At 32.8% G+C, this 23,038-nt stretch overlaps 2 protein-coding genes across 3 annotated transcripts; one reads left to right on the forward strand and one right to left on the reverse strand.

Annotated features, from left to right (window-relative positions):
• Positions 1 to 1,822: 1,822 nt before the first annotated feature.
• LOC105332288 (uncharacterized) lies at positions 1,823 to 6,452 on the reverse strand. The gene is made up of 4 exons (XM_011434833.3): positions 6,238 to 6,452; positions 4,451 to 4,519; positions 4,024 to 4,122; positions 1,823 to 3,331 (listed from the first exon to the last, which is right to left on the reverse strand). Exons 1-4 carry the CDS (start codon positions 6,349 to 6,351, stop codon positions 3,212 to 3,214), a joined length of 402 nt encoding a protein of 133 aa, XP_011433135.1. The 5' UTR covers positions 6,352 to 6,452; the 3' UTR covers positions 1,823 to 3,211.
• Positions 6,453 to 9,058: 2,606 nt separating this feature from the next.
• LOC105332289 (twisted gastrulation protein homolog 1-B) lies at positions 9,059 to 23,038 on the forward strand. Of its 2 annotated transcripts, none has more exons than XM_066078510.1 (6): positions 9,059 to 9,250; positions 10,149 to 10,373; positions 11,363 to 11,563; positions 19,399 to 19,594; positions 20,490 to 20,711; positions 21,859 to 23,038. In XM_066078510.1, the coding sequence occupies exons 2-5, from the start codon at positions 10,157 to 10,159 to the stop codon at positions 20,686 to 20,688; spliced, it is 813 nt and encodes a 270-aa protein (XP_065934582.1). In that variant the 5' UTR covers positions 9,059 to 9,250; positions 10,149 to 10,156; the 3' UTR covers positions 20,689 to 20,711; positions 21,859 to 23,038. The 2 variants fall into 2 exon arrangements, with proteins under 2 accessions (XP_065934582.1, XP_065934583.1); XM_066078511.1 differs by lacking the exon at positions 9,059 to 9,250 and adding an exon at positions 9,426 to 9,582.

Genomic DNA, 23,038 nt, shown 5'->3' on the forward strand with positions numbered 1-23,038 from the left:
ACAATATTTTATCATACAATTTAAATCCTATCATGTGATACAATTTCATATAAAAATATCACCTCATATAATACAATATTATATCATGATTTTATATAATATCATATTAAATATTTAATAATAACATGATACAATATCATATAATACAATGCAATATTATACAATGCTGAAGTATCGTATTGTACAATACAATATCATTTTAAACAATATTATTAATCATATGATTCAATACCATAGGAATATTAATAGGAATTGTTATATCAAAAATCACATCTACATGTATCAAGCAAGTTTGAGTGAGGTAGGACATTTTTTCTTAGCATCCTTGATAATGGAGATTAGGCTCAGTATCTGAAGCTAGCCTTGTGTTTCAAAACCAAATTAAAGTTACATGAACCATGAATGAAAGTTGGTCAGGACAGCATTTTTACCAATATTCAAACCTGCATTTACCTCTCTAGCATCTGAAACCTATGGCTTAGATTCAGCTTCCCATCATATGTGATGCATCAATATCACAAGATGCTTAATTCATAATCCAAATTTTGTAAAAATTTATCTAATAATAATTAACATTTTTTATCTAATTATTTATTATCATTTATTTCAACTTTGAGCATTTAAAGCTCATCAGTATTGAACACAAGTATAAACATATGCGAGGCACGCAAAATGAAATACCACCTGCTCTAAAAACTGTAACCAGCTCCAAAACCCTTAATCTCATTCAGCATCCAAAATCTATGGCTCTGATTCAGCATTCAAGCTGTCAGGTGCATAAGTGATTCATAAGATGCATCATCCATGCAAGTTGAAGTAAGGACCAGTAGGCAGATATAGTCATCAAAGGGAACCAGTGCTCCAAAAACCTTTACCTCCTCCAGCATTCGAAACCTATGGCTCAGATTCAGCATTCAAGCCTGTCAAGAACACACCATCCATGTAAGTTTGGTGAAGATAATACTAAGCAAGATATACATGAAGTCATCAAAGGGCAAACTTTAACCAGCTCCAAAAACCTTAACCTCCTCAAGCATCCGACACCTATGGCTTAGATTCAAGCCTGTCAAGTGCATAAAACCATTTTATTAATAACAAGACCTTAAACTTTTGGAAGGATTAACTATCTTTTTCTTGCATCAAAACAAGTTACAATGATGTTAATTTCGAGTAAAATATGCAGAGATTGGTAGTCTTAGCTCAGAAGCCAGACAAATCTTGTTGATTTCAAAGAGCCATAGCTGAGTGGCCAGCAATGGAATAGACAAGCCTACATCGCATTGCTATTTGACACAACTACACAAAGTCCAAGCTTTTGTTAAAATGAATCTAAGTATCATATGCACCATCCGTTTAAGTTTATTTAAGATAGGACGAGCAGTAACTAAGATATGGCTATCAAAGGGCACCTGCTTTAAAAACTTTAACCAGCTCCAAAAAACTGAACCTCCTCCAGCATCTGAAATTCAGGCCATAGATTCAGCATCCAAGTCTTTTAAATCCATAAGTAACTCCTACAGATGCACCATCCATGCAAGTTTGGTGAAGGTGGGATAAGTAATAACTTAGATTCAGACCTGCTCCAAAAACTTTAACCTGGTCCGAACACTGATGCTGTGGTCATAGCATAAGCTTTCCCGACTTTGTCTTGGTGAGCTAAAATCTAATGAAAATTGTGTCAATTTCATGGATCGACTCCTCCATAAAGTATCTAAAATTTAGTGTTCAATGCAACAATGAGGAAACCACCAATGAATATTTCATTTTGTGGAATCATAATATGAGTTTTAACACATAAATGTATACATTACTAACACAGAGCGGTACTTTAGTACAGTTTATTAACTTAGCTGTGCACTCAATACATATAGAACTTGTACCAGAAACATTCGATCTATATTACAATGTTATCATCTACAGAACAAGATGTACAAAATCAATGACCCAGCTACTCTTAATTTTTAAAATAAACATGAAACGGAAGCAATGATACATCAACAACCAGTGCAAAGGTCAAAGTGTTAATTTACCAAAAAAATAGTAATTGCCAAAGTACAACCTATAATTTTTTAAACAATTTTATATTACCTTGAAAACATTGGCCTATTTGACAAATATGACTTATGAAATTATATCAACTTAAAAAGAGAAAGTAAAACATAGTAATTAATATTTTTCTTTCCAATGAGATGTTGTTGTAAATTTGGTTTCTAATATTTACATATTTAGTTTTTTGAAGAATTTGAAAGAAAGTTTACCTAAAGAAATTTTCAGCATTTACTTCTTACTTTTGGGGTTTAGTATCTTTAAAAAATAGTTTTAGTAAAATTTTATCTTTATCTACAATTATTATTACAGAAACAGAATACAACACAAAATAACAACAAAATTAACATGAGAACTGGTACCAAAGAACATGTACATATTTCTTGCAGATATTTTTCATTCATAGCTTACTTTGCACCAATATCTTGCACCTGTTGTAGCACTGGATTAAGGACATTTGTTACAGCCAACTGGACAAATAATCATGACAAAAATACTTTCAGTTAGAAACTCTCTATAGGATGCTAAACACAAAGTAGGATCATGCAAGCATTTTAAATTTCTTAAACAGCCCATTAACGTAAGCTTGGAACATATATTTAAATTATCATTCAAATAAAAAAAATTATCATCCATGAAGCACGACAAGTCTCTATCATAAGCGGCACCTTGCTAAATTTGGGTTTCTGATAATCTATAACACACATGAGTAAAATTAAGGAATTGGTTACTAGTTTTCTGTACAAGCGCTCCATATAACTATCTTGAGTCTAGAAAATTGAGTGGTGCATTGGTATGTGCAAACTCACATTGTAGCACATGTGTATTGACAAATTGGACACATTGTGAATTGAAGAAGGCATGTAAAACAGCCAACGACAGGAAACATTATATTATCTTATTCAATGACTAACAAAATTATACACCTTTCCATAAATATAAAAGAAAATCATTCCAATTTTTTTCTCTTGCAAAAATTAATCAAAAGTTCTGCATTCATAGTTTTTCAACAACAAAAAAAAGGTGGACAATAGAAACAATCTAATACAAGCAGGAATACCAAGAAAACTGGTATCAAAGGCTGTATGGATACACAAAGTCACTCTTGCAATTGGTACATTTACACTTGATTGGGATTTTTTCTTACTTTTACTATCTACATTTTCTAAGCTGCAAAGTTGAAGACCGCTAGCCTGAAAATTTCATGCATGATAAAAAACGCTCCTCCCGCTTCTGGACGAAGTTGAAAAACATGAGAAAATCCTAAGGGTTTGTCTTGATCCGCCTGTAAATATAACACATATGTATTAACATTTTTTATCTAGATAATTAAATTAAAACATGCATAAACTAATAAATACTTGTGCATGTACATGCATAAACTGTAGTATTAACTAAAATCATACTTTAGCTTATACATCTGATTCATTAAAACAAGATAGGAGGCAATATTGAAACAGGTCTTATACTTAACGAAAGAAATAATCTAAGTCTAGATATTTGACCTTTAACCTATGACCTTCTGAAATCATAATCAATATAGGTGCTCAACTACTTAAAGGATACATATATATATGTACCAAGTTTGATGCACAGGCAACTAACATTACAAATATTTCTTTTTATTGAGAGATTATTTCCTCTACTATAATAATAACAAGGTTTGTCACAGTCAACAGTTGCTATTTTAAATTTTTTTCACTATTAAACACCATCTACTAACAGAGAACAAGATGAAATCCTGACATATTTTGAGATCTGAATATATGTACTGGTACTAGCCATAAAATATGGAAATGACCTACTTTTAGGTCATGACATACCATATATCCCCCAAGATGCATCAGATTTTGATACGTTCTTGTCAATATTAAAAATAATGCAAAATCCATGTGGGTTTTTTTCCTTTAAAGATAAAAAGCTTTCTACTGGTATCTATCATCTTAATCAGTCCACTAAATTCAAACATAAGCTAACCTGAAGTTGTCCTAAGACCATTATTAAAACTCCCCCATCCAATGTTGGTTGGCAATCTGTTTTCGTTATCACATGCTGAACCTGTTGGAAAGGTAAATTCTGCAAGAAAAGACAGAGAAAACTGAGTACAGTGTGACCAACATTAGCAAGGAATCAAGATTTTTATTAATTATCATATCATGTATGACATGATGAATATTATATTCTAATAAGATAACAAAAGAAGCTTTGCAGATATTCAATCACACTAATGAAGAACATGTTATTGAAATTAATACGCTGACCATTTTTGCAGTTTTTTACACAAGGTACGCATTTAAAAAATTAAGTTTGATACAGTTTTTTATAACCTAATACCAAGTCACTGGTTTACAATTCTGAGTTATCTTATAAAATACATGTATCTAAAATTGCATAATTTATATACCCTGATTTTTTCACAAATTGCATCTTTGCCTTGCTTCTGGTCATCTTCAAATATTAATAGAGCATCAGGCTGGAAACAAAAATCGAGATCAACAGTGTTATAGAGCAGTAACCAATAGACTAAAGAATTATGTTTTAAAGATTCAATTTTACAATACTCAAGAAAACATCAAAGGAAATATATTTCATAAGTCCCCCATTCTTACAATACATGAAGTAATCAATGCTTGAACCAAAAAAAAAATTATCAAATTATCAACTTTGAATAAAGGCACTAAACAAATCCAAAACCAAATATCAATCCAAAAGATTTATCCTCTGCTATAGTAGTTTATAACTGCATTTTCACAGTTGTGAAAGTAATCTTCAAGATCAAAACATAATTGCTAGAGCTGTTGCTGCAGAACAGTGAAAATATGAGTTGATACACCATTAAAGCCCATTTAGATACTGTTTCGTACAAGCAAATAACTTGCAAAAATTTTAGATTTGGGCTTGTTAACCTCATTTCTTAACACAATCTGTGGAAACAACTCATAACATATTATACCTCTGAATATATCGTAATAATTATATCTGCAAAAATTTTACATTTGGGCTTGTTAACCTCATTTCTTAACACAATCTGTGGAAACAACTCATAACATATTATACCTCTGAATATATCGTAATAATTATATCTGTTTACTATAATCTCAGCCTTTCTCATTAACACTCTCATCATTCTTAAATAATAATAATTATAGTACCCAGTTTATTCAATGTTTAATTTTCCACAGGAATATAAAGTCACTGTTATCTAGATTAATTGTAAGTAAACATGAGATGTCAAGGTGAAAAGGCAGAATAATTTTCATAGAAAGAACCAGTAGATAAATTCAAAACTATGTTTGGGAGACTTAAAAATGTCTGTAGCAATTGATTTTATGAAACAATCTATCAGTAGCATAGATTTAATTATATTATTATTTTTCCTAAATTCATTTTACAATTTTACCAATTCTATCCAATAAGAGCCCTCTCCTTTTCGTGTAAGTGGGTGTATGTGTGGGTAAAGGGGGGAGGGGGGGGGGGGGGGGAATCTGAGGGCTACAATATGCAGTTTTGCAAAGAGGTTTAGGTCTCTCTTGAGTCTTCTAAAGTGGAGATTTCGGCTTTTTGAAATTTAGGAAGACATTTATAATTGAGTACAATAAGGTTTAATAGTCCTCCCAAGTTTAAAGAAATAATTGACATGGGCACTGTATGCTAAAATTGTTGACCACTGTCCATCCATGTTTTAATCAGAAACTCAGCCTACCATATAGAAAGTATTTGGTCGACATATTGTGATTAACTCCATAAAATGAATTAATATGGTGATCTTCTTAATTATTATCTGACTACCAATTTTTTTGCATTCAGACAAGTCAGAATTTGAGTTCCCTTGCCCAAAGAGCAAGTGGATTGAAAAGTTAAAGTTGAATACTTACAAACCAATACCACAATGAATTCTCTAAAGATATGACATACCAAAACCACTTGAGTTATTGTGAATATTGTATGTTAATATGATGAAAATAATTGCGAATGCAATCTTTTTTTAAGAGAAGTTGTCATTGAAAGAAGATAATTCAAAAAAAGAAATGGAAAAGGAGTAACTTTAAAATCATTATTGATTACAAAACTAAATATCATCTGGTACGAAATATTTCCACGTTATATATAAAACTACATAAAAACCATCCGTATAGCCCAAAGAAGTATAGGTTCCACAAATATAAATCCTTTACAGAAGTGCGTGCTCACATGATAAAACTGTGAAATTTTGGCTCCCCTTTCATCTCCGTTAGCACAACTGTCAAAAGCCTGATAGTAGGCTGTAACAAAAGCTGTTCCTATGTTTTGAAAATTTGGGTTCATGCTGTATATTGTGCCTAAAGCACCTTTTCCAGAGGACTCTTGGAGAAATTTTGGATAATATCCTAGATGGCGCGTTCTAGTCCGGAAGTGCAGTTACTTGTTAAGTTGTACAATAAACAATTCATAGTAAAAGATAATGCGACTTTTTTTTTTTTAGGCTGAATGCAATTCTTTGTTATTTTGGGGCTTATTGGTTCACGTGCTGATTAATACAGTATCTATTTATGATTTTGAAAATATGGTTTTCAGGGACATATTCATCAAAAATATTAAAGAAAAAAGGTAAAGTAAAAAATTTCTTTCTACAGCCAATTAATAAGTTAACAAAAATTTTAACAAATTTGAAATTCAACATGCTTAAATTTTTCCATTTCCAATAAGCTTCATTTCTGTAATACTGATGTTGAAGATGAACATCATTTTTTATTTGTACATGCCAGTGTATGTCCTCTTTATGTTGTGTGTCCTCTTTATTAACAACTACGAAGTGAATATCGTTCACTTTTGAATAACGCAGGTTCTTAACCCAGCAGATGTTAAATCAACACATATGAAGAAATACTTGCACCTCTGATATTCATCAAAGACTCTGAAAAGTAACTCTCTCTCTCTCTCTCTCTCTCTCTCTCTCTCTCTCTCTCTCTCTCCAAAAAAAAAATCAGAATTGTATGGTGAAAGTAGGGGTAGGTTCCTTTGATGTTTTATTCATATTTTTATCGGTATAATTTTTTAAATGTTCATCTATATTAAACGATATATCAAATGATAGAGTTCTACCCCCCCCCCCCCCTTAATTTCGGATTTCTTATTCTTCTTTTTTTAGTCTCCAAGATGATAAATTTTGGGGAAAGGGACTGTAGATTGGCTCCCTATCGAAATAATAAATATATATATATTTTATTTAATCGGTAGAAAGCTAGCCTCTAAAACGTGTCAGAAGTTAAGTTAAATATATCAATCAAAAAAGATGTAATAGACAGGGAACGCATTCACACCATTTCTTAAATTATTCATGCTAAAAATAAATCTTGATTTATTTCGGAGAACGCGTTTGAAGCTTTATTTCGCTTTATATGGTTGTGGGAAAACTCTTAACATTTTGCAGAGTGGAAGCCTTGTCTAGGTAAAAAGAAAGCCTTTTTAAAAAAATAAGCAAAGAGTACTAGTCCCCCTCCCCTATTCATAAAAATTGGGGGAGCCATCCTTTTAGACCCCCTTCCTCCCCAGACCAAAAGGGATTCAACCTACATGTATAACATTTCTCTCGCTTGTCCAAATACTTTCAGACGCCCGTGTACAATTTCACAAATGATATATACACACTTTAAAGACTGAAATATTTTGTAAAAATGTAGAAATATACGTAATATGATTTTTTTTTTCTCTCTTTGAATATCAACATTATTTGAATATGAAGGTTGTGTGTATTAATTTTTGTAAGAACATTAAAGTATGCCATAATAGATTTGTTTGACAAATGTACATAATCACTTTTCTTCATCGATTTAATTTTAGTTTAAACAATATCGTCAATAATTATCATATATGAATATACTTCTAAATCAAACATATCATTGATAAATAAAAAAAATTATGAGTTGATAAGAGGTTCATATCTAAAAAAAATTCTATATATAATTTCTTGGTGGAGATGTTGGAATATGTTGGCGCATGGACTATACATCAACCGCCAACTCTATATATGCATTTATTGATGCAGATTGTGGAATTTTTCTTCTCTTCTTTTTTTTTACAAGGGAAACTCAACAAAGAAAACATCTCTTGGGTGAAACAGATCAAATTTAAAGAATCAACGTTTCAAAAATGTAAAATCAACCTCAAGATTTGGTGGCGGAAGGGGTAAGAGTTTGTTTGTGCCTTTTCCCACTTTTTTTAATGTGAGCTTTTCGTTAATTTTTTGCTCGATCGTCATCAAATTCCATGCATGCTAGTGAAGTTGTCTCAATTAGTAGGTTTAGGTCAGACTATGCAAACAATTTCAATTAGTGTAAGAATGTTTTACTAGGGTTAAGACGAGTTCAAATAGTTGGTACCTTTTTAAGAATAAGCATATACATATACATGTGTAAATTTGGTCGTACAATTGTAAGTCGCAAGTTCTTTTGTAAAACGCTATCAAGAAATATTAAATATATATTGCCCTGTCTTGTTTCTACCTTTGTGTACACATTACAAAACTAATTTAACTGTTTAAGTGGCAATCTAATATATTACGATTAATAATAAAAATTTGATGTATGACTGAATTTTTTACTTTTAAAGTCTATGATCATTCATACTGCTGGATCAAAAAGTGACTTAAAAAAATATTATTAATTTTTTTGCGTGCGTTTTAGACACGTGAATCCCCCCCCCCCCCCCCCCCCCCCCCAAGCGGTTACTGAGCACAAATTCATGTAGCGCCAACGCTTTATGGAAGAAAAAAGCAACACTCAAATGTTTTTTTTTCTTTCTATAATTTCTTAGAATAAGTTCTGGCATTATTTTTTAATTAGAACTAGCATTTTTTTTTAAATGTCTGCAGTGATGGTACGTTAGATTAATTTTGTTGCACATATCTTATCGTCTATCTGACTCTTTATAAAAGGGACACAAAACACTATTTTGTTCTTTTCAAAAGAGACACACAGGTAATCTATTAAAAATCTTTCCGCTGACAATAAACAAGGATTAGGACGAGTAATGACGAAACTGATAAGGCGTATAACTATTCTCGCTGGCCAGCGCAGGTGGGAAAGTCTTTAGCGTGTACGGGAGATAACTGCGTGCGCCTAATCGGAAGTGGAAGGGATACAGGTGCGGGACATTTGTTGTTAGTGGAGCTACGAGGAGGGATATGTTTTACATGCGTGTGTGATGTAGATTTTAAACGCCACAGGTATGTAATTATGGCTTCATAATTCACTTGAAATTGGCACCGCAGCATTTATAATTAAGTTGATCATGTAGTTGATAAATGTAAGCACTGCCGAGCAGCTTCGATTTTGGAGTTATGTGAAACTTTTTTTTTATAGTAGTAAATATCTCTGTTGTGGCTTGATACAAAGAAAAGTTTAGGGTGTGTTTACTGTTCACACCTTAACAATGGGGTCTCTTTAATTGAAGATTGGGAATGGAGATTAATACATACCCATCACAAATCTCTGGAAAACTTCGAAGTTGACAAAGCCGATCTACTTTTTTTAAATGTTTACAAACATTTCAGAACATGTACGTATTTTAGTGCACCAGATTAAAAAACCTCGTGTCAATGTTTATCACCCTACTAATGAATTAATCTCAACAAATACTGACAATCTTGTCGTTTTTCAAACATGTTTATCTTTATTCCTTCAAATTTATAAAATGATTGTATCAAGTTTATAAATTCATTTTTATTGAAATGTATGATACTGAATTAAAAAAAAAAACATTGATAACTAAATGTCCTCAAAATAGTTAAATAACTATATTTTTAATCATTAAATGAATAAAAATCAGCATGAAGACCTTTTATTTCAAAATTTGAATATTTTAAGTGATTTTTAAAAAAAATTATACATACACATTAATATTTTTTTTTTAAGAATACATAAGTATGATTATTATTTTTCAGACACAGCAAACAAAAAATTCATAAGCGTTCATATCATTTTAACACCATCAGCATAATTATGAATTAAATTTGACAATCCATGTATATAATTATGACAAAGTCTAGACTGTAGCATCTTTCAAAGTGCGAATATTTCTACTTGTTTTCGCATAATAACATCTTGTGTATTTTAATATTTCAGATCCCACGATGAGGAATAAAATATTCTTGGCCTGTGCAATAGTGCTTGTGGTGTGTGTTTCGTGGGCCGTGTGTTGTGATGAAGGCGTATGTGTTAGTATCGTCAGCAAATGTCTTTTAATCAAATCATGTGACTGTGATATGACCAGTCTAAAGAACTGTACGTGTTGTAAAGACTGTCAACTGTGCTTGTCCAAGTTATACACGGAATGCTGTTCCTGTGTCGGTTGGTATTTTCACTTTTTCTTTATGCTGCTTCATAGTGCGCATATTCTTTTATTCTGTTTATTGAATCATTAAATGATTAACCCTTTCTTATTTAATATCAAATCGATTGTTTCTTGGTACATGTAAATCATTACACATGAACTAATTTTCCCTCAGATACACCATTAGATTTAACTGTACATAGTAAAAGATTTTACCAATTTTGATGAATATTAAAAGCCACATAGCTTGAAGAAAATCATAATTATAATGGTGATATGGTTAGTGTAGTAAAAACGAAAAGAATCTTTGTCATTATGTTGTGAATGGTTATAGATGAGATCTTTTGACATCTTGCACATGTGAGCATTCCAGGGGAGGAAACTGGCATGCTCTCTGCCTTTGATCCCCCACGTTACATAACTAGCAGCACGGAGCAAGCATTGTTAGCCAGGACTTACCAGTACAGACACACCAAACCTTGTCAATAAATACATGTTCTAGGATTAAAAAAAACACACACCCAAATTTACAAAGGATTAGCATGCAGTAAAATTTTTGAGGTGGGATAGAGTGTTGTGGGATTTTGGGGAGTGTGTGTTTTGTTGGAGGAAATCAACATTATTGTGAGATTTTGGGAGTGGATGCTTTCTGGGAGGAAATCAACCTTGAAAATAATTTATTTCTCTAACATTTTCTGCAAAACTCTTTAAGTTGTAAGAGAATCTTAAAATCTCTGACAGAGGTCTTAAACTGGGTGTCAGATTCTATGCAGAGCACAAGCCCCAGCAGTTATAGTTATACATATACCAGTTAATTTAGTTATTTACTGGCTAGGATGTTCATACAACCAAGTACTACGGGGGTAATCATTTACTGTATAAAATGCATGTTACACAGATATCAATTATGTCAAGTATTTGTATATACATTTGTGTCAAAACAAATTCTCTAAGACCTACGATATTGTTCATCTAACAGGAATTGAATTTTTGTTGAAAATAATAGGTTTGTGTCCAAAGCCAGATCCAGATGACGATTTACAAGATGGCAGCACGATAGAGGACTTACACGACCCTATTCCAGAACTCTTTAATGTGTTAACAGAACAAGAGGATATAGAAAAGAGATGGACAACATTCATATTGCCTGTGCACTTTGATGTCCTCGCACACAAATCTAATCATGGAATTCTTGATCTCTCCAAAGGTAAGGTGTGTCACATAATGGCCATCCATCAGTGTTGAAGATAACAGCTGATTTATAAACAAGGCTCAAGATTCTTGGTCCATATATCTCGTTGGAAGATTTCGCAAATACCCAGGTATCCGTGAAATGGCTATATGTAGAAGTTCAAGGAGATGGTTGTAAATTTTTCACGAGAGATTTTGCGTTATCGGGGAATCAGTACGTTATCGGGATGAGGGGATTGCTTTTTAAATAGACGGTAGTTAGATAAAGTTGAATATGGTAAGGGGATATTGTACCATGTTGACATCTGTACTGTGCAGTCTTTAGAAATACCGGTAGACATTCCTTTGTAGCAAATATGAAAACACATTCATACATTAATCTTGAATGACAGCTTATTAATTGGATCAAGAATACATTAACTATTTATATTGCTGTGATGAGATTACTTGTTAATAAATGATTTAGTGTTCTTAGATGTTTTAGTGAAATTGTAGTGGAGTTGGGTGTCACTTACACATTAATTAAAAAAAAATCTGTAGTTGCTTATCCATGTCAATTGTTTTACATTACAAGAAATCAAGTAATCAAAAATGTTTTCACAAAGCTATCAGTTTTTCATTAATTTCAAATCCTGTGGCTATAAATTAGTAAGAAGACTCTCTCCTTTTGAAAAACCACACACGCTCAATTCAGCAGTGCATAAACTTTAAAAAGCAATATTAGATTCATGAAAATCGTTAGAGCAGCATTTAAATACAGGTTCAAGCTTTTAGATGTGAAAAATTTAATTTGTGTAAAGAAATTGATTTTTGGCAAGTTTTACAAAAATCATTATCTATGCATCACATGACCACTCAGTCAGTTTATGTATGGACAATATGACTCATTTTTCAGAAATTGAGAAACTTAAGGAACTTTTTATGTTATACAATTTGTATGATGGATGGGTCATTTTAGTCAGAAGAGCGACATCAGCCTATAGCAGAATCTTGAATATTTGATTTTTCCTTAAGTCTGTTTGGTTCTTGTAACTGACTTGAATTTTAAAGGTTTCCTCTTGAAACACCTATAGACCGAAAATAAAATGCAATGCAAGATTGAATATGAAACCGCACTTTCTATATACATTATATTTTTCTATTTCATTACATATCATATGAAAGGTAATAAATCATTGATATTTAATTAAAAAAGAAATCTCCTCTTTAAATACATTTAGATCATGTTACCACATTTTCTCGCATAAACTCGCATAAAGTAAAAGGTTACTAATTTAGCTGTGTGTTGTCAAATAACTCCCACTTACCGTAACATGCTTTAAGAGTACAAATCTATTGCTGTTGAATGACTTTTCATTAATATAATTCCATGATTCAATTGTCAAGGAAAGATACTATATCAAACAAATTATTTAAAATCTTACAATTGTATAACCACATGTCATTTATATCAAAATAACTGATATCTCGAGATGGCAGGACATCCAATGTCGACTGGTGCAGTTCTTTTGTTGGATTCAGAGATATTGTCCTATTGGCGACATTCTGGAAGTACCAGTGTCGCCAGTTGTGTTATGTTAGATATAAACTCTTTAGACTGTATTTATCACTGTGTGGAATTTTCTAATATTGGACAGTCATTGTTGCTTCTCCCAGACATATCTCTTTTGAAGCCAAAAATTAAGGAATGGGTTGAGCGTTACTTCTTCACCACAGGCAAAGTGAGAATTTTTTTTTTGTGGGTAAGAAGTGATATAGCTTATAGATTGGAAATTTAATGTCTTATTGAGGTCTACGTAGATTGAAAATTTATTTACGAACAACCATTGTGATGTGTGATTTTGCAGATTTGAGCTATTTTGATTTGTTCATTTATGATTATAAGTTCAAAGACAACTGTAGAGAATAAAGTCGTGAAATATTTCATGGACTATTAGAAAAACAGGCAATTAAATGTTCCTGTGAGGCCTCCTATAATTATACTTTTTATAGAAGCAAACTATAATACATAAAATGAATTGCCCACAATTGGTGTACTTTTAAATCAACTATTATAATGGTTGTTTTTCTATATATCAGAATTTTTTTACGTTCTTGTCAAAAAAGAGTGACTGTGGGAAAAAATATGGCCAAAAAATAAAGGGGTCCAACTTTTCATGAAATGCATTCGACAGCTCTGAGTGACAAAAAGACAAAGGAGGTTTTGACATACAGAAGCAGAGCACAATGTGCTGTATACTGTTTGAGTAACTCCTTATCTTTTTACGTATTACAAGGCCTTGTGTCGTGATCTGCACAATTTCGAACAATCAGCAGTGTTGTGCAGCATGTCAAACATTGAAAACGATATCTTAAGAGAACCAAATTAAGCGGACATTCTAGATGAGTTTAAAGCTTTCAGTGGCATGCCAAATTACTTGAAGGTCAGCACAGTTTTTAATGTGTTTCCACCCGCTAATTTATCAAGCCTTTGTTGGTTTCCGGCTCTTGTCCCAGAATTTTGGAAGTTTTCTCCGTTGTTTTAAAATTTATTTTCGTACCTGACACCAATGAAACGAATGTGTCTGCATAGAAAAGAAACATAAGCACAGTTTATCAAACATGGATAGACAAAATGAATGGTTTTTACTGTTCTGTTTGCCTTTCAAAAGACATAACTAAATCAAGGATAAGTAAGCTAGACCACAAATATTTTACTAAAAAAGAGAAATTCATAAATTTTGGAACAAATGAGTCAGAATAACTGAAAATTTGTTGTAGGGCATTTTTTCTGATGTGTGATTCAGCTGAAACAAATCTTATTGCTATTTTATTGAAACAAGATGTACCTGTCATCAGATAACCACATTAACTTAATAACAAGGTAAAACGTATTGTTGCGGTCTATATTCCTTGATCCAGGGTTAAGGATGACACTTCCGTTACGATTTTTGAGAACATTTGCTTCATGCTCTGTGGCCGTCTTTTTCTATTCTCCAGGTACTGACAAGTAACCTATCAGTTTTACAGTGATTGTCACAACCCATATTACACATGCATGTTACATAGCCATAAACCTTCACATTGTGAGAATTTTGATGGAGTAATTTTTATGGTATGCATATTTTGTATGCTTCTTTTAAAGATTATAGGGAGCAAATTTGTTGATATTCTCTGCAACATTGATCAATAATTAGTATAAGTTACCATAGAAGTTATTTGGAGTTTTATAAAATTGAGAAAGAGGGTGGAATTACAGTAATTTTTGAATACCGCGCGGCGCGACGCAGTATTAAGATAAGTATAGACTCCCATATCAGGTCAGAGCTCTCTAAATATTGTGTATTGCATGGTCAAAGACCAAGTGCCTCTTTTAACAATCTAATTGTTTCATCTCTAAAGATATACAATTGCAGCTTTTGATAGTAATCAAGATATTGCAATGCAACCAACCAAACAGCTAGGGTGAGGGTGTGTACTGGTAATCTGTTGTTTATTGCTCTGTTTAAATTGTGGTGTTGAATTGTCCTTACTTGTTACATGTCACATAGGACAAAAGCATGAATTTTCTTACTGAATGAAAATAGCATGGAAGGAAAATTTCTCACCAATGATTAAGTTAACTTGCAGCTATTATACATGATTGTACTGTTCATCTGTTTATGCAGCTATTTTAAAAAAGTATTATTCTTGGTTGAGCTTTCACAAAAGCTGACAATCTCTTTGATCAACGATTAATTTCAAAGGGATACGCATATACTTTCAGTTCCCTTTGACTAAAATTTTTACTGCAATTAAAAGCATTGGAATATGAGCTTTACATAATTACATGATTGAATCATTCAGATTATTCATTATCCATGAGGACCACACATATAGATTTTGATCCACATGACCATTTTCATGTTGAATTCAAAGTAAAAAGCCATGATATCCTACTGCCTTTTTTGACTTCAATTATTTTTGTACATCAAGATTTTCCAATTAGCTTTGAATGAGCTATGATATTAAATATGTGGGCTATGCAGACCACCAGCGGGAAAAGGCTACTTGAGGTACCGCGATATAACTTCTCCTCTTTTTCCAACAGCAAAGGTTACCTGTGGTATATTAGTGCTCTTCTTTGTCCATTAGTAAATGAAGTCCTAGCTGTCTTATTAAGGATTGCCTGATGAATCACATGCTGCTAATTTGATCCAGGATAAACACTTGATTTAGGCTTCGGTCTGGTGGGTCCTAGATATATATCATGTTTTTGTGGTATCCTTTTGTGGCAGAGACATGGTTTGTTATTTTTTCATTAGGTTTAGTTGTCAGTTTTATTTGTTCCTCCTGATTTCTTGAGCTGAGTGACTTGTCATTAATTCTACTTACAGTGTATGGTTCAAATAATTCCGATTCTTCTAGGTCTGTGTACGTCTGCTCTATTTGAACCATTGTAAATACATGCATGTATAAATTTCCTTTATTGGTGTAGTAACTTAGATATAACTCTCATACTGCATGTTATAATGAAATGATTATAATAGATCTTTTGGGATTTTTTTGACATTTCACATCCAATGTTTATAATGCAAAGAGGCATATTATCGATCAAAGGAAAGTCAATGACTCAATGTTGCATTTGTTTAAGAAAAAAAGGAATTTAATTTTTCATTCCCATACTAATTCTGAGGATTAATTTTTAAGTTAAATATAATACATATGACATAATTGAAACTATCAATAAGCTTAATTAAATTTAAAAAAAAAAAAATTATAACAGTACAGTATGAATATGAAATATCTGCAATTTACTATCTTAGAGATTGCTCTAGTTAAAATAATCTGTGTCCCGGAACAAGCCCTCGTTACTAAATGAGGTCTATAGGACAGTATTATTTTAACAATAGAACATTCTAAGATAGCTCAGACACCTATGGACATGACACCATTTTAACCATAAGAAATCTGAATTGTTCAAAAAGTTTGCCACCAGTGACATGATTCAGACTGTGTAGGTTCCATGTTAAAACAAGGCTGTGAACCCTGAAGACTCTGTGCAATCCTCTTGTAGATTATAGACACGTTTAATGAGAGATAGGCCAGAACACCTGATTAAGCTGCCTGGTTTGATCTTTGGGTGTAATTATGTTGCTGATTGTGTACATGAGTGGTTCTCTGGATTCCGTCCATGTTCTTATCCTCCCTCTCCTCCTCAGAAATAAGGTTCAGGACTAAACATGAAGGATTAATTGTAAATAACTTGCCAAGGCAGGAAATCTTAATTTGCCAACATCTCAAACATAAAACAACCTTTATCCCCATTAAGCAGCATTTTAGATGAAGGCTGCAGGCTTTTCTATGAATTATTGTGAAATTTTGCCATTATCTTGACTTTGGTGTCTTTTATGCTCCTTTTGCCAAAGCATTATTTTCCCAATTTACTGGTAGTTTTTAATTTAAGGTGGAGGATGATTAAAGTGGCAAAAGATAATTTTAGCTTTTAATCTTTGTACCTTAAATGCATTTATATTGACATTGATAGAATTAACCAAAAATGTTTTTAAGGTTTAGAGGCGAATCAAGCCTGATATTCTTATCACAGTGTGGAATAAAAACAACAGATCTGGGTTTTTTCGTGACATTAAGATTAATTTTTTGATTGATCGCAAGGGCAGAGGTAGCATTTGTGTAAATTTAGAAAAGATCATCGTGATTGGCCAAGATTCCTGGGGAGTAGTACAGTGCTGATCTCCCAATGTAAATGGTAACATCGCTTTCAGGGGGTTGTAGAGGAAATGGTATTCTTCAGTGTTTGTAGTTCTGTCAAACACTGCTTTCAAAGGTGGATAAAGATCTCGAGATTTAAAGATCGTGCAGGTGTGCTGGAGGTATTTACCTAAATCTTACACCAGAGAGAAAATTCTGAATCACAGGTGTTCGACAGGGGATTTTGTTGATTTTTTATTGGACTTTTGTGGAGTCTTCTGGTTTAATCTTGGAGTGAAGTGATTGACTCACATCTAAACATGATAGCAGAAAGGAATTCTCTGCATTGTATTATGATCTCTCAGTTCTATTCATTACAGGCCAGCTTTTTTTCTGATATCCGTGAAAAAGGGAACACACATGTAAAAGTGATTTGGCCTTGTGCCTGCACAGATAGGGAAATTATTTGCACAATTTTAAGCCACAAGACACGAATAACTCTTTCTCTCTTTCTTTCTTTCTTTTTTTCTCCAACACTTAATTGGGATTGTTTGTGTTATTTTCATGGATTATCCAATTGAATAAAAGACAAATACAAATTTTAAAGAATCATAGTATAGCATGCAGTTATGTGTTAGATCATATTAAATACCTACAGATCAATATCTGATAAATTTTTTCTTTTTTGTTTGCCTATGTAAAACCTTTATTGTGTAGGAAAGTTAAACCTTTACCCCCACCCTGCAGACCTTCATAATTTACGATTGTGCAACATTCATAGTATGTGTACAAAACCAGTACAAAGCTTTTAATTGAAATATGCAAGATTTAGTTTTCACTGAAAACTGGATAATTAATCACTAGTCTTGTATAATGCTTTACCATAAGAGGGTGTTAAAAGCATATAACAATATGCAGGTGTCGCGTATATTATTCTCCGAATTTCTCACCTCACAAGTAAGAGGTCTTGAGTATGAAGAGAGAAAAAGCTTTTTGACACGACTTTTCACACTAAATATTTCTAAAACATGCCCCATGACAGTATCATGTTGTAGGGAGGATCCCATCAGGAAGACATATTGTCATTCCAAATTTAAAGACTCCATAATTATTTTTTTGTGGCTATAATAAGAAGACAAGCCATAAATCATATGCTGTCACTTCAAAAATTTCAGCTAGACTTTCATTTGTTTTGGGACAATTTTTCGAAATGCAGTGAATCAAAATTGACAAATCAGGGATGAAATATTAAAAAATGTAAATATCAAGGCTCTAATACAAGAATGATGGAAGGTTGCATCGATCTAGCCATCACGGAAATAAGGAAAAATGTAAATAATCTATTTATTATGGTAATTAGCAAGCTGGTGCATTTCACACAGGTGTTACAGTGACATAATCTGAGAAAAATCTTCACATAAGGCTTCTCAAAGATTCATTATCATTGGTAAAAAAAAAATTTTTATTGTTTACGTTAAGTGTTGCCAGACTTTAAACATTTAATGATATGAGTAATTATGTATTTATAAGGTGGATATATTTCACCCAAACGTAACCCCTCTGCCCTACTTCCTCCTGTCTGATATGATCTTTGTACTTTCAGACATTGATTTGTGTTCAGTATGCATTAACATTCAGTGCATGTACTGACTGATTATAGAAAATTGAGAAGCTGTCATCAATGATTTATCACTTCTTTGGCAACATTATGAACTGAAAACATTTGCAAACACAGTACCATACATTGTTCCAAACTATATGGGGTTTTGAGAGGCATTAATGCTGGAAGGAAATGTTACTTTAATTTAATAATTTACTAGAAATAAGGAAAATGCGTAGATTTTAGAGGGGTGGGGGTGGATTGTTTGGACGGCTGGCTGTCGGAAATATCCCAAGTACCCCCCTTGCGCATGAAGTACCATCTTATTTTGAAAACCTCTGTACTGTATATAGGGTTATTTTTGCTCAGAGTAATTTTCACCCTTCTACTCTTGCAAATAGTTTCACTCTGTCTTGAATTCGCTCAAACACAGTTGAGTTTTGAGAGAAATAATTTGAGACATGGGAGATCGCCCAGTCTTAAATTCGCCCGCTGACAACGAGGGTGAAATGGGTGAAAAGAAAACTGGGACGAATATTTTTCTGTATACAGTATCACAAAGTGTTTTATTTGTTTTACAGACAAGCGACAGGAAGTGACCAAGGACACATATGGGGCCGACCTTAACTGTACGGTGGCCTTCATGTCACAGTGTTACTCCCTACGGAAATGTAAAGAGTCGTGCAAGTCTATGGGGGCCGCCCGCTACCGCTGGTTCCATGAGCAGGGCTGCTGTCAGTGTATCGGGGACACCTGCATTAGCTACGGACTCAACAGGTAGGATTGCAAGCATTTTGTGTTTCAGAGGATTTTTGTGAAATGACAAGAAGCATGATTTTTATTTCTTTTTTTTTAGTAAAAAAAAAAAAAAACTCCAAATAATGTATACAGTTTTATGTTTTTGTTTTAACAAAAATGTAGTTGTATAATTGATTAAGAGTTATCGATAAATTGCGTGTCATTTCTTTTGAACTAGGAGACTTAGAATAGATGATAAAAAAGCATGTTACTTGTTCCATTATTTTTTTTGGCTTATTCAGGTGAACACTTGCTTAGTATGGCAGTTTTGACTTCTGTCAGTAAAGTAGACACTATTCTGATTCATTTTGTTTGAAAGGAAATGTGTTAGCTACACCTTGCTTCTTTGTGGCCAGTAAATGATTTTCAATCAAGCCACAATCAAAAGGAAATAGAAATCTTTTAATGGCCCTTCGATTTTTTTTTTCATTTCAAGAAACTTGGATTACACAGACATGACTGAGTTTTGTAGGGATTTTGAATATTGGAAAAAGTTGGCTAATGGAACAATTGAACTTAGCTTACTCATCCCAAAAAAAGAGAGATTGTTATTGTGATCATGATGTCGTAGCCATAATTCAGTTTTGTTACAGTGCCCTATAGCTTTTGTCTGATAAATGCTTACAACATTGTATAATTAAAACAAAGGAAGATATTTATGTGAAGGGATGGTTCATCTGTTGGTTTGTCTGGCAAATTCTTTATGCCATTACGAGATTAATTGCTTATCTTCTTGGGAACATTCTGGCTCCAAATCATGTGGATGCTGTTATCACTTTTGCAGACGTGCACCTGTGCACTTTCATTAGCATATCTCCTTTAAAGTTCTATGCAGGCACAAAACCTTATTAAAATATTGCTGGTATTTTTTTAGTCCCAAATGTTTGCAATGTCCACCCCAAGAGGATGAGGCAGAAAACCAACTGGAAGAAGTGAACAAGTTAATTGAAAATACTGTTGATGAGGAAGAAGACCTTGATGAAGAATTTGATGAAGATGAAGATGAATTGGATGAGGAGGAGGAGGAGGAAGAAGAGGACAGGGGAATTAATGAATTGAAATCAGTTGGTTAATGACCAGAAATGATAGTCAGACATACCGTAATGTCTCGTGTATAATACGCACTCGTGTATAATACGCACCCCCAAAGTTGACCAAAAAATGGCGAAAAAACAGCAGGTCCTATGTATAACACGCACCCAAAAAATGGTAAAATCAACGGCCGCCATTTTCCCCCAAACTATCGATGTTTCATGTTAATTTTATAATCCATGCGCAATTTCTTTCATTTTGAGATCGGAACATAGCACAGACGATGAAAATCGACGGCCGCCATTTTCCCAAATAACTATCGATGTTTAATGATGATTTTTTAACCCAAGCGTAATTACTGTAATTTCGTGATCGGAACATGGCCTAAGCGAAATTAGAGTCAAAGTTCTTACACTTTTAATTAAAAAGGACGGTACGATTTACATGGGCGGTATCAAATATCATTTGACACTTCGTAAAGAGTTTCTTACAACATCGGAGAAGTAGAAGATCATCATACGTAGAGAAGAACGGCAACCGAGCTTAGTGCTTAAAAGTAATAATGTTTGCAGACATAAACCAGAAATTATTTAATTGATTAATTATAGTCAAACCCTATGATTGTTGTTTAAATAAACATTGTGAAGAAACGTTCGTATGTCGTATATCGTCATTATCAAGTCGTACAAATGATCGATGTAATTTTAGCAGTGTCTATGTAAAGCAATAACGTTTAACTGCATAACGGGACACAAAGTAATTAAGTTTAATAAAATCAGAATAATTGCTTATCTACATGCACTTGAAAACACCCTGTGAAGTCCGACACCAGAGAGGTGCATGCTTCTGACACCGGAAATTGTTAAACAAACATTGACCACGCGCCGAGTCAACAGGTGGCTGCTTACGTAATGGCGAATACACTGGCGATATTTAAACTTGTTTGATGCAAGAAATAGTGTTAAGAGAGGATAAATATTTCAATACATGGGGAAAAAAATTAAGAATAAGGTATTTCTGATGCAGTAAATTTAGTATACACTCATTCAATTTGCATAACACGCTATATCGGCAGTCACTACTCCCGTGGTATCAAGAATCACGGCTTGAAAAAATGGGGTACAATTTTGGTCCTATGTATAACACGCACCCCCCACTTTTTATCAAATTTTGGCTGAAAAAAAGTGCGTGTTATACACGCGACATTACGGTATGATAGGGGAATATGGGTGATACATCGATCGTCATAGATATTGGTTGTTATTGAAGAGACATAACTTGTCAATTTTGACAGAACTTTGTTCATTTTATAGACTTATTGATTATTTTTATGTTAAATGATGTTTTGAAGAATGTTTTGTACATGATTTTTGTTAATTTATCACGATATAAAATGTTTTTGTAACCTATATTAGATGAATACAGTATTGCCTACAGTGATGTTGATTGTTCATAGTCTTCTATTAGTACATACCGGTATGTACTGATGCTGAATCATGCTAAAAACATGTCTTCTGTCAATATTTATTCCATGAAATATTCAGCTCTGTAGCTTTTTAATCATGTTAAGAAAACAGAGTTATGGAATTCAATTGCGTTCTTAGTCGAGTCTGAAAATTAATTTGTTAATCTCATGAATAAGTCAATTAACTATCCAAAAAGGTTTTTTTTTAAATAATGTTAAAGTGATACTTAAAAGTGAAAATATTTAAAATACAAGAGAAATGAAAATACAAGCATGTTTTGTATTTCAAAGCAAAGAAAATATTTGGTTGATTAGGTTTAAGTGAAGCAGACCAAGCCAGATGGCACATTTTTTTCTTTTGAAGAACCTTCAATAAAGCGGCAAGCTATTTTTGAAATAGTTCTTTGTTAAGATAACTTGTGTATTATTCTTACACTTCCAGCAAGTTGACATGTAATAATAACACACTTTTTCAAGATAAATGGGTAGGTTGTTTTGTTGGTATTAAGTATTTTATGACTTTTAAAAGTCGCCAAGGCCATTTACAGATCTTATACAAATGTGTTTTGGGTTTTATTATTGTATCAATGCTCTTGTCATTTTGATAACTTTCATAGAGTTCAATTTATCATTCTTCCGTTGTTTTATTTATACATGATTTTTTTTATTTAGTCAGTGAAACTACAATCCTTCCCACCTTTTTATGAAACATTTATTTAACCTCCGCCGAAACAGTTTTGTACATGTTATAATGATTTTTTTTACGTATTATAAGTGGAATGTTCTTGGACTCAATGGTCATTCATTAGGTTTATTATTTAACTATTATTTTGTATTGACCATTTGTCAGGGCATTTCCTTCTTGTAAAATGAATGATAGTGCTTAAATTGGACCAAAGACCAAGTAAATTTGCAATAACATTAAA

This window comes from Magallana gigas, chromosome 3 (assembly GCF_963853765.1).
Source record: "Magallana gigas chromosome 3, xbMagGiga1.1, whole genome shotgun sequence".
Classification (NCBI taxonomy): Eukaryota; Metazoa; Mollusca; class Bivalvia; order Ostreida; family Ostreidae; genus Magallana; species Magallana gigas.